Raw genomic sequence first — 12,718 nt, 5'->3', positions numbered from 1 at the left:
TTGTGACTCGGAACCTTGTGACTTGGTTACAACCCCTAGCTCAAAATTTCATATCGGTCGGACTCAAGTTACGATTTAGCGAGCATCGCGACAAAGTTCAGATATCACAAAATCACATCAAAAAATAAAAAATACCCTTTAAAACACAAACAAACCTTTTCGTCCACAGAAGCGACCCCTTCGGCGCCCTCACCGCCTTCACGAGGCTGCATTTCCAGCACAGTGCGGAACAAATTGTCCGAAGTCACCGTCAGAATACCGACTTCTGCGTTAGGATGCAGCCCGTACAACGATGGGCTTTCCGGCGGCAGTATCTCGTCGATGTACTGGTGGTAGCCTTTGTAGTCCAGATTGGGCGGTGAAAAGAATCCAGGCGCGTACATCAATTCGCCATCCAGCTGGATAGAAAATTTTGAATTTAAATGTATGGAACAACTGGGGTTGGGCACAATCATCCGAGTTCTCACAACATGTCAATTAAATGATTGGAGTCGAATGAGATAATATAAAAAACACTCAAAGCCTAATATACGATTCAGAATCAAAACACCTTGGAACTCGATTTTATTCTGCCTTAGTAACAGCTACATTGAATTACATCTCACAAACCTGTTTCGGTGCCATATAAACTTCCAAGTAGGTATTGCATAACCGTCTGTCCCAGTCATCCGTGATATGTCCGCCATACATGATCTCACCGAATAGGTACCGTAAATCTGTCCACGGAACCTACCATAAAAAGGTATCATGGTAATATAGTGGAATTTCAAGTAGTATATAAGATGAAAATGTTTTGAAATAGCTATGTCAAAAATACCTTCGAATTGGCTTCCAAGTAATTGTAGAGAACGTTGACAGATATCGTGAGGTCTCCGGTGTTGAACGGGTAGCTGCCGTTCCATCCTTGCGGGCCAAACTTGCGTCTCTCGGCCACAGCCGCGTGGAAATAACAGAGAGAGAAGAGGATCGACTTGAACTCGGACTCGCGAGCGCACATCTCCAATGTGTCCTGCGTATATTTAAAATACATTGCGATCTTATGAATTAATGCCACTGTTGTGTCTACTTCAACAGGAGAAGTAATGCTAAACAAATTCGGCCATATCCGCGGAAACGGCGCACCTGATTAAAGTTATCCAGCGCTGCGTGCAGATTTGCGTGCATCCCGGTCGGAGGCTCGTTGGTGACTTTGATTGAATTTTCCAGGATTCCCTGCGGTATGACGTGCACGTCTGCAGAAACGGGAGGCTCTGCGCTGATGAATAATCTGTAGTCATCGTGCGCGTTGGCTGCGTTGTAGTCCACGATGTCCTCGAGTTTGGAAAGCCATTTCGCTGAATTTAAGTAAACTGTGAACTAGATACCCATAGGAAAAGAAAGGTGTCGTTTCGACACCTTCCTATCTTTCATTGCATCGCAGTCTTGTGGTGTATTGAAATGATGAAATCTTTAGCAATAAATTGGATTGAAATGCATTTCTATTACTGGTATGCTATGTTTTACAGGCATGTACGAAATAGAGAAGGTCCAGACAAACAGTTTTGGAGTAAATTTACTCATATTGAAGTAAACCCTAATATTTTGGACTGGCACCCATCAGAGATAATCCTAAGCAGCTAGTAGAGAATTGAAAATAATATTGTATGTCAACAATAATATCATCCAATATGATGTCACCGGCACGAAACTTTGAGTTACCGATGCAAACAGATGGTTTAGCTCAATGCAGGGTTGTAATGACTCGAGTCACGACTCGACTCAAGTCACGATTTTCTGATGACTCGACTTGACTCGAGTCATTTTCTCAAAATACCGAAATAACTCAACTTGACCCGAGTCAAACTGTGTATTGACCCGACTAGGACTCGAGTCATTGCGCATGACTCGAACCAAATCATATGACTCGAGACTCAGACGGCCAAGACCGACATTTCATTCTAGTTTCGAAGAGAAATAAAGTAAGTAAAGTAACTACACTCTTGGGATTTCGTCTATTGGTACTGGTATTTGAAAATGCGACCAAAAACTGCTATGAGTGAGGAAAATTAGTGTATTATAAAATCGAACCATTCGATATCACCAAACAGAGTTATAAATAGTGGGTTTAACAAAACTTTAACTAGAAACTGAGCAGTTAACACAATGACTCGGACTCGAGTCATAATACCATGACTTGGACTCGACCCTCTAATCGATGACTTAGACTCGGACTTGACTCGGTTGTGAAGTAAAAATGACTTGACTTAACTCGAGTCAAAACTGTAAAAGTGAGATTGACTTGTGACTCGGAGCCATGTGACTTCGTTACAGCCCTGGCTCAATGTACTAATTTCAGAATATACGCAACTGCTTTTGTCGGCAAAAAATTATTTGATCAATTAGGTTGATTTATTACCCTTTTTAGCTGTGAGCTCTGCGTGAATTATAGATTCCCATACGCTTTCAACTCACAAATTCCTCGCAGGAAATTTTCATTGAAATCGAATCTCTGAACATATCTAAAAGCAATACGTACCGACAAGATGAATATTCTGCAGCACCACCCAGTGACCCATTTCCGCAGCCGTTTTAAGGGCCTGCTCGGCGATCACCTCTTGACCTTGTCCCAGCGAGATGTTATGGAAGTTGTTGTGGTCGCTATGGAAACCGAGCCGTTTACCTGCAAGTACAAAAGGTCCATAAAAAATAAGATATAAGACCAGGATAAATAAATGTCGATGGAAAGGGACAATTATTCCGTAAACATGTTCTCGAATTCCGGGGAATCACTCATTAAATTTTGAAGTTTCCTAAAAAAACGCTGCACACCAAGTTTGACTCGATTTCAACTGGTAGATGTGAACGCACAGGAGTTTGAAAATTTTGAATTTGTTATAAAAAATTACTGTCAACCCCATGAAATTGCTGGCTTGTCTAAAAAAAAAGTTGAAAACAAATTTGACGCAATTCCAACCCATTTGAGTTTGTCATTCATAATTCTGGGATTTTTGCGAATCCGAAATTTTCAACAGCAACAGCTTCGCTTCTACTGGTAGGAAGTGAACAAAAATTCTTAAACATTGTTCATTCAGACAACTCAACAATATCATGGGGTTGACAGTACAATTTGAAACAAAAATTTTAATTTTTGGCATTGAAATTCATCTTTTGCTCGAGTACGAACTGTGACTACTCTTTGACCAACTCTGAAAAATACCGAATCATAATCTTACCAAGAGCTTCCACGTCGGTAAGGGGATCGAGTCCCGGTGACAGAATGAAGAAAATAGGCTCGGCTTTTGAGCTTTCTTCAAAAGTTCTCGAGAGTTCGATGGGCCTGTTCTCGACGTACTTTGATCCCAACATCTGTTCCGTAAAGTCTCTGCAAACGAATAGTTCAATCAAAATCTTATTTCAACAGTATTACGGTATTTTCAAAATCGGCTATGAGAACCAGAGCTACTTGAAAAACCAGTAGTTACTTAACTGTAAACTAACTACATTGGTAGTTTGTACAAGTATGTCGCAAACATGATGAAATAAATGAAGTTTCAAAAGAATTTCCAGATATCATATGCAGATAATCTTGATATGCAAAGAGCCGATTTCAAGTATAAATTAATACTAAATTTTGTATGGTGACGATATCCAAGTCCTATTATAGTGATGAAAGAAATTTATTCAAACTTTTCATGAAAAAATTGAAAATATCAGAATGATGATATTAATAATTCACCCAGGTAGAAGTAAATCGCTACTGGCCAGTGCTGCAGCTAAGTCAACATTTATTTACAACTGGATTAAACGTAATGCTTCTAACAATTTACCTGAGAGCATAAGTCATCCTGTCCGGCCTTAGAGCTCGCAGTATACACATTCTTATCGCGGGTGGTTGGGATTTCCAATCCTGCGGAAGCTTTTCTTTCTCGGGCGCCTCGCTATCTACGAGTTTTTTCCAACGTTTAGGAGATCCCTCCATGTCTCGATCGAGCCCGGCAAACTCATCCATCAGTGACAGAGCTTTGATAATGCCCCAAGTCTAAAAGAGAAGGAGAATGAAAGAGTCTTTATTTTCATCCAGCCGAAACACATCATCAATGATGACAAGGAATAAAAATGTACATACATTATACAACAGTATTCGGTACAGGATGGGGATGATCGGTACAGCCTTAGAGACAATAAGAGATTATTCTGGTTGTCTAATTGGACTAATTAGAGCAAAATGTAATTTGTCATTTCCCTAAAAATGATATACGAAAACTGAATAGCGCGAAACCAGTCAAGCTTGGTGTACAGACATTCGCCATTCATATGTTCGTGAGTATGAAAACTGTTTTGATACGTACTGAGCCTGATTTTTGTTGTAATTCTGTCTAATTCAGTAATTCTAATTCTAATGTGACTTGGGAAATCTGTTCAAGTATGAGCTATATATAACTATAATCTGATTTGGTAAAGCTTTTGAATGTACTATAATTTTATAGTTGAATAGTATATTCCTATTGAAATGAACCCGAATATTTTCGGCTGACACTCGTCAGGGGTAATCGTCAGCAAATAGTAGAGTGACAGCCGAAAATATTCGGGTTCCTTTCAATATGAATATACTATTCAATTGTATATTGAAGTTCTATACCTCCAAGAAGCTGTTGAAATTTTATAGTTGTAATACTCTGTATTGTAGGACCAGTTTTGCCTAAAACACGGTCAACTGCAAGTTTTCACTTGAGTAAGTTGTGCAAGCACGCAAAACCCAATCGAGTACTTTAAAAAAGTATTTTATTACTCAAGCGACTCCATAACCTACACGGGTCCGATAACCAAATACATTTACCTGGTCCGAGAGAAAGTCCAAGGGACCGCGTGCTGGGTAATGCGGAGGGAACTTCAACAAAATGTCGAGATGAGACGGATTGAGTTCCCCTCTCATTTGCAAAACTTGGAACGCCACCTGAAAGTAAGAATCGAATTGATTGATTGACTGATCCATAGAAGAGGAGAGACAGACTTATTTAATCAACCAAATGGAAGAAAATAGACGTGCACTTTACTGAACAAAACATTGATTCATCGGTGTTGGTACTGATGATACTTGGTACATGGAACTTGATTGTTAAAATATCATAAGGGGGAGATAACGTAGTGGTCAGCGTTGGCGCCATCCAAGCAGGCCGACCAAGTTCAATTCCCGGCGTTGGAGGATATTCTGGGCTCCTCGTCCCCCTTGTCGTTTTTCTTACGGCGACAAAAAGCCCAGAAAAAAAGACCCGATAAAGAAAGAAAAAGAGTTTGAGATTGCTTCTAAAAAGGGCTGACGAAGAAAGAAAGAATATCATCGAAGAAGACAGTGACATCGGGCACTAGGCAGATGTGGATGCCAGCTCAAGAGACCCCAACTGGTTGGTCGTTCGGCATCCCCCTATCAGTTCATTACATCGCATTGTGTGTCTTGTATATCGCATTGTGCATTGTGTGTGTGTGTGTCTTGGACAGATGAAACTATAATCTGACGATTGATTGATAAAGTGGTATATGATTTTCATAGAATTTGACGAATATCTATGCAATACAGTGTTTTGTATGAAATGAGAAGCAAAATGTTATGTAATAGGAAAAAAATTAAATAAATCAAAATTACACATAACAATAACTTCATATTGCTAATTCATTTGAATAGTGTACTGTACACTCGTCAGGGGAAGTCCTCAGCAACTGTAGTAGAGAATTGGCAAGGACATTGTATATCAACAATTGTATCAGAAAGTATGATAAACGCTGTTCTTTCCAATTATCTGCTAGTTGCAGACGAATGTAAGAGGTGGACAAAGAATACATATATACAAGCATGATGATTAGTGCGGTTATGGTTACAATAAGGCAATACATAAATATGTATGAAAAACTAAAAAAAAATATGAAAATACATAACAAAAATATATGGGCAGCACCTGAGCTGTGAAAGTGAGTTTGTCTTTCTCGAAAAGCGCCCGGCTCGTGTATTGGAACGTGTTGAAGGTGACGGTGTCGATCAAATTCCTCACACGTTCGTGCATGTCTTCGTTCTCGGGCGCGGTAGCGATAGATCTTTGAAACACGCTGTTGAAAGCCTAGAAATAGCGGCATGAGATTTACAATTCGGCAATCCGTTGTAGAAGCTGACATGATATTGGTGAGGACGAGTCGATTTCAGTTTTTAACAACTATGGCCGATAATCTTGGTTTAAATACATCAATTTTGGATTTCCTCAGCTATAATATACGCCTTTTGGAATGCAAATACTATATTTCTACTGAGTTGTAGTTTTATTTTAAATAAATGAACTTGATACGTTATTGGAATGTACGCTAGTATATTTATATTGTACAAATTATTGGCACTAAAGAGAAGTACTATTTGAAATAATTCATATCTAACTATCGGTAGAAAATGTTGTTTTATTACCACGAATACTATATATCTGTGATATCAGTGTTGGTTGAAATTCTGATATCAGTTGTGACTTTAATTCTAATATAATATTAACGATATTTGATAAATAGACTGATGTGGACGCTACATCAAGAGACCGCTACTGGCCGTTTCGGCATCTACTTATTTGTCCATTGCATCGTGTTTTACATGAAAATAAAAATATATAATCCGATAATTAGTATAAATGATGTATTACTAGGTAGAATATATAAGAACTTGGGCAATAGGGTTGTTAAAAAAATTAATTTTTTTCAGGATTCCGTGGATGAACTGATAAAATTGTAAAGTTGCGTAATAAAAACTCTACACACCAAATTTGGCTCAATTCATTCCAACCAGTAGCAGCCGACGCACAGCCTATCGAAATTTGTTTTGCATCATTTTTGTAGAGAACTCAATAATTTTATGGGTGGACCGTGAAATTTGGAAAAATTTTTTTATAATAAATTCAAAATTTCCAATTGGCTCTGTGTCAGCTTCTACTGGTTGGAATTAACCCTAATTTCGTGTGTAGTAGTGCCACGCACGACGTATTTTGATAACTCATTCGAGTAACCGTCATATCATCAGCGATATCGCAACGACACTTACCCTCAACGAGAACTGATAAATAGGATTGATTTTGTTGAGATCGTTGATAATGAAGTAGAGAATGGAAGCTCGTGATGCAACGTCTCGATACGATTCCCGCGCGCCGTTGATGGAAGATTCGTTGTGTTTCGCTTCCGTTACCTTGATCTGTCATCAAATCATGAGCAAACAACTGTTAATCAGCTTGACGCTGTTTCAAAATAACAAAGGACAGATTAAACAATGAAAATTATCAATGATCATGAATGATCTCTACAGAAATTTCTTGAGGCAGCTACACCTTCAATTATATACGAGATGGTTAAACTGGTCAAAGAAGTAGAAGTTGAGTTGTACTCTAATACGATTGGAAGTTGAAATTTCTAAGTAAATAAAAAAGGAAATATGCTGGGCCTGGTTTTGCCTAAAAACTGAAAACCGTCAATTGAAGTAGGAGTGTAAAATCAATACCGCTTCAGCAAACCGGGTAAAATCTCTGCATATATGACGTGACAATGAATTTTTAGAGTGGTGTGATGTTATTCAGGATATGACATCAAAAATGGCTTATGATAAAAATAATATAAATTGACTTTTCACGCTACGACGAAAAGACAGTTTTGCTATTTTTCAAGCATAATACCGTCATCACAGGATTTGTATGAAATGAATGATATGTTTATCTACGTAAACCAAAATAGAATGACATTGCGCATAAAACGCGATGGAGGGACATTCCCGAAGATTCATTTGATGAAATGCGAAGAAGAATCATTGATGGAATGAACGGTGCGACAGGAATTATAACAACAGTGCGTAATGTGCCGGCACTTTGTCACACGGTTCACCTTGAAAAAGTTCAAAAACGACTCTTCCAGCCGCTTGATGTGAGCCATTTTCGCCTGCATGACATTGAAACAAAATTACCGAAGGATTTCAGATTCACGAACTTTGGGTGGTTAGCCCCGCCAAAAAAAACCGAAACATATTTCTCAGAACACTAATTTCGAAATCAAGCCAACATGCATATTTGACACGTAAGTCATCGATTGCGGTCAAACGTCTGACAAATTGAGTTACAAAACAGATTTGGTATAGGAGCCAGAGTCTAAAATTCCATGCAGACATCAAGATTTTGTAAAATTCACATTGTACACGCGCAATCTGGCTTAAATAAACATCATGATGCTATCGGGTGAACTATTTATTCTGCATACAACACTACAAAAGGTTAGTGTCAAATTTTTTTCTAAAATGAAGATAAGGTGTTCTTATCCACACGTCATACTCCTAAAATATATCATTCGACCCACCTCAATTTCTTCAGAAGTTCTTTTGGTCAACTCCAAATTCTCAACCAGCTCCACATCGCCGAGGAAATTGCCCTCTGCGTTCGACAGCCTCGTGAGAAGATTGTCTTCCAGTTGCTTCAATTCGATCTTGAAGTCATTTTGCTGTTTCGTCAGCTCCACCTTGAAATATCAAGCACACACAGTCTTAACAATAGTGACAGCTGGGCCAATTATCGGTTCGCCGATAATATCAAGTCGAGATCATACTTTAAAAGAAATATCTGTACCAGCCATTGGAGGTAAAATATATCGGTGGTTATTGACCTTGGCTCCAGCGCCCACCCGAGGCAATAAACACTTTGGGACGTTATAGCGGCCGTGAAGATAAAATGTGTATCAGTATAGGGTGTAGTAGTTCTGATAGTGATATATAGTTGTATAGCAGATTTATAGGTCTGTAAATCCCTGAGTGCTCCTTGCAAATTAAGTCGAAACAACATTTATGAAATCTGCTAAATTTTCGTCACAATTCGATCGAAATATACATTCAATGTTTGCAATATATTTCCACAAACGCTGTGGTAATGATAATCAAACTAAAATGTGATTCTTGCGTGTACTTTTAAATCGCATAGTCCTTCCTTAACGCAATTCCATGGCAGTAGATAGTGGGTTTCTCAAACAATTGTTTCGAACAAGATATCGTACCGTGCAGCACGCAGAGTGTCGAAATCCGCCAAAGTGTCCATATACTACTTTGAGCGTTAAATTAGGATCCTGGCAGATTTCACACCTTATTCCACTTGTACAGTGAACATGCTTTGAAGCTTTATGACCAAATTGTGAAACCAAATATTCCTGTATATTTGAGAGCTACAGAATGAAATTGTCGGTGTATTTCTGCATCTTATCATGACGAAATAATACTGCTAAGCGTTGAGACCCAAAACCTCACGTGTTCGTTATATAATCCCAGTTGGTTCGTTCAGAGTACATGCATCTACAGTTAAGAACTGGGTGCATTTCTCCTCTGTTTTAAGGAATTATATTCAACCTGATCAAAGAGATGTAACATATTTTCCGCTAATTTAATACTCGCACAGAGAAATGAAACAGCACTCGATATAACTGCATCGTGATGCCACTTGCGGAGGTCGAGTCGAGGTGCATACATTGGTACCTTGGTTTGGATAAGTAGATATACAATTATCAGATCGGTAATCAGTCGAGTGGTTATCGTATCTGATTCGGCATGAAATTATCCGAATAGTCAAGTCCAAATCAGGAAAACCTATCAGAATTCGACCTCTTCCCCATCGACTTTAGTACAATCCTGAAAATATGGGGGCTTCAAACCACAAAAATATCTGAACGGGAGCGCTGGAAGAAGAAGGGTTAAGTACCACTGATATAAATGCTCAGAAGTTTTACAAACACGCCTCACTAGATGCCAGATCGGCTGAATGTACCGGGGTTATCTGGTTAATTTACTGGTATTCCACAGATTAGGATCATAAAAGGTCAAGTCACCTTCAATTTCTCCAAGTCTGGTCGCTCTGCCCTGACCACTTGCGCCAGAAGTTGGTCGCCCAGTCCGGCCCGAGTCACGGTGAAGTTGATAAGAGTGGTTTGTGCTTGCAGCTCGGGTTGGTAATGCGGATTTGCCAGCTTCGTGTGAAGGTACAGGCTGTAATGTGCAACGAAATGATAATTCAAACTAATCAAGCAATAGAAAATTAGTATCAATAACAGATTAGATTTAGAATATTACAGACATGATATTATACATTATTAGAAGTTGACTGCGTAACACTGTAACGAAGGAATACCATCATTATTTAGAAGTATCGGGCCATTCGAGCCATTTAAACACATTAGCCATTTGAGCTAAATTTGTTGTGCATCGTTTTTTCAGACCATCTAACAATTCCATGGGGTAGCCAGTAAAATTTGAAAAATTTCTACATGTATTTTTTATATAAATCTATTTTTCTTACATAGCAATGATTCTATAGGTTGGAATTGAGCCGAATTTGGTGTGCAGCGTTTTTTAGGCAACATAAAAATTGATCAAGCAACCGGTAAAATTTGAAAAGAAAAGTTATTTTTGATAAGCCCTATACTGACCACCTCTGCACGATGAACACTAAAAACGAAACTGTACCGAAATTTTGGGTTGAATTCGCATTCCTTATCCCCGATGCGGATATATTTTCCTTTTTTTATCGTGTTTCGGCCCAACAAGGAATCCAACACCGGGTCGATAGTTTCTCCGATATTCTCAATCAGAACATTCCCTCCTAAGAAGACAAAATATAAAATTAAAATTAAATAATATGATGTCACCGCAGAAACCTACCTTCCTGCATTGACTTTTCAATGGCGTCCAGGTATCCTCTCTGCCCCAGTTGTATGACGAGAAGATCAGAACCCAAGTGTTCTTTCACCCATTTTACCCCCTGACAACAAACAATTTATATCATGACATCAAAAGGGTGGTTTGATTGATTACACTTATGCCAACTATGATTATATATAAATATATATTATGCTTATGCTTGCACTCTCTCGTTGAGGACGCACAGACTCAGAGGTTCTTGACCGAGTAGCCGAACCGCAAAAATTGCACAGCTGACCACTGAAAAATGGGTCATCAATTTTGCCTTGTCGTAAACCTACTCCTGCAATTATTAGAGTTTCTATTGTCCGTGTGGCTATTTTGACCTGTGAAATTGGAAGCAACACAAATTATGCACCTATCTTATAACTAAGCACCATCTAGTAAGTTTTATAGTTCATAGTTGTAGTTTATATATTGGCCTTTCATGGACCTCTTCAAACTAGTCTATAAAACTAGAACTAGAGCACTTAAACACAGCAATCACCAAGCAAGCACCTGCAATTGTGGATCGACCAGCAGCGGCCATCTTTTACAATTACTAACAATGGCCGCGTTTTCGGTACTCATCCTGTCGGCGGGCAGCTTCTCATTGTTCCACCGAGCGATTGTTGCATCATCAATCAGCAACTCAAGCGGATCAAGGTCTACAAGAAAATGTAAAACAAACGGAAATAGTTTGGGTACATTTCTAACAGTACTCATAACATTGTGAAATTATACAACAATTGTTGATATACAATGTCCTTTTGAATTTGGTTCTAGTTTGCTGACGATTACCCCTATTTTCATACGATTAAATTGTTCAATAGCTTTCAAAAACCCTAAAACTTGATTTCACATACCTTCCGTGATTGGAATCTTGAATTTTTGTTTTTTCAAAAAAGGCAGCCATTCGTGATCAAGCAATTGTCGCCGGTAGGATTGAGTGAAATAACCTGCGTAACATGACAAATATAAATCATTCAATAAGATAAATTATTGGGAACCAGGAATCTACAAACGCGATCGCTTGTTAGTATCCCTGAACCTTACACAAACGTAGCGGAAAATCCTGGGAACTGGTAATTTGTCTAGGAAACAAGAAAAAACTTTTCTTACCCAGGTAAGACACAAAAGCTGCAGTCAGCAAAACATCTCCGCTGAGCGTTTGCTTTTTCTTTTCAAAGCTTTTCACCGATGAAGACCAACGGCCTTCTTCGCTCTGAAGGCCACTCACAAGTCTGTTGTCGAAGAAACAAAATGGCGATCGTGAGCAAAAAAACTGACCAACGCCGTAAAGCGACAACGTCACTTGGGAATGAGAAGAGAAAATTTTCTTTCGTACATTCAGAATTGAGTAAAGCAAACAAGCCATTAGGCGGTGGAAAATGAAAGTCGTATGTCATTTTGATATCTGAGAGACCATGCTGCTTTGTCTTCATAGTTAGCATTGTTGAAACCACACATTTACAGTATTATGCTGGTGGGAATGGAAACAGCTAATGTCATGACAAGTTGATGTAAAATTGCCGTAGTAGTATTACTATTGAATTTAAATTTATTCTCTTGTTATATTAGTTATATATATGACCGACAAGATAGCGTAATGGTTAAGCGTCCGGCTTCTTGGTCGGTAGGTCGTGGGTTCAATCCCCGGCCGGGTCAGACCAAAGACCTGATTAGTAACACTAGTATCCACGACTTCCCTGCTTGGCGCTCATGCATTACTGGGATAGCATGGAGGGGTGGTGCATGACTTAGAAAGCCGTAAAGGCTATATCTGAACTTCCTTGTCCAGCGGCATATGCACATCATGCACTCATGGTATGCTTATGCACAGATCGTGTGTATGTGTATCATGAGTCGGTATATATGCCGCAAAAAAATAAACTACGTCCTTTCCTTTCCTATGGTAGTTATATTTAATACTTAGATTACGTAGTTATAGATTTAGAGATTATTATTTTTTTCATGTGCCTCAGCATGGAAGCCCCTGTTCTAGTCAACATATCAATCAGTCGT

General features: G+C 38.8%; 2 protein-coding genes across 3 annotated transcripts in view; one reads left to right on the top strand and one right to left on the bottom strand.

The window, feature by feature from the left end:
- LOC145457194 (FACT complex subunit SPT16-like) overlaps nucleotides 1-12,718 on the top strand; it is a 284,951-nt gene that overhangs the window by 71,228 nt on the left and 201,005 nt on the right. The window lies entirely within an intron of this gene.
- The window catches only part of LOC145457338 (dynein beta chain, ciliary-like), an 84,484-nt gene that overhangs the window by 5,313 nt on the left and 66,453 nt on the right, over nucleotides 1-12,718 (bottom strand). Inside the window, exons 67-84 of one of the 2 annotated variants that reach the window (XM_080335529.1) lie at nucleotides 11,816-11,937; nucleotides 11,560-11,652; nucleotides 11,213-11,361; nucleotides 10,676-10,775; nucleotides 10,481-10,616; nucleotides 9,847-10,003; nucleotides 8,338-8,496; nucleotides 7,873-7,926; nucleotides 7,046-7,192; nucleotides 5,931-6,089; nucleotides 4,817-4,933; nucleotides 3,807-4,018; nucleotides 3,213-3,361; nucleotides 2,516-2,659; nucleotides 1,123-1,334; nucleotides 818-1,009; nucleotides 610-729; nucleotides 156-398 (exon numbers count right to left, since the gene is read on the bottom strand). In XM_080335529.1, the coding sequence (XP_080191655.1) occupies nucleotides 156-398; nucleotides 610-729; nucleotides 818-1,009; nucleotides 1,123-1,334; nucleotides 2,516-2,659; nucleotides 3,213-3,361; nucleotides 3,807-4,018; nucleotides 4,817-4,933; nucleotides 5,931-6,089; nucleotides 7,046-7,192; nucleotides 7,873-7,926; nucleotides 8,338-8,496; nucleotides 9,847-10,003; nucleotides 10,481-10,616; nucleotides 10,676-10,775; nucleotides 11,213-11,361; nucleotides 11,560-11,652; nucleotides 11,816-11,937 (2,665 nt within the window). The remainder of the gene's footprint in view (nucleotides 1-155; nucleotides 399-609; nucleotides 730-817; nucleotides 1,010-1,122; nucleotides 1,335-2,515; nucleotides 2,660-3,212; nucleotides 3,362-3,806; nucleotides 4,019-4,816; nucleotides 4,934-5,930; nucleotides 6,090-7,045; nucleotides 7,193-7,872; nucleotides 7,927-8,337; nucleotides 8,497-9,846; nucleotides 10,004-10,480; nucleotides 10,617-10,675; nucleotides 10,776-11,212; nucleotides 11,362-11,559; nucleotides 11,653-11,815; nucleotides 11,938-12,718) is intronic. The other variant, XM_080335531.1, reaches the window with a different exon arrangement.

The sequence above is a fragment of the Botryllus schlosseri genome, chromosome 15, assembly GCF_051294905.1.
Source record: "Botryllus schlosseri isolate E-star chromosome 15, Bs_hap1, whole genome shotgun sequence".
Lineage (NCBI taxonomy): Eukaryota > Metazoa > Chordata > Ascidiacea > Stolidobranchia > Styelidae > Botryllus > Botryllus schlosseri.
This window is presented reverse-complemented; position numbering and strand designations above follow the sequence as displayed.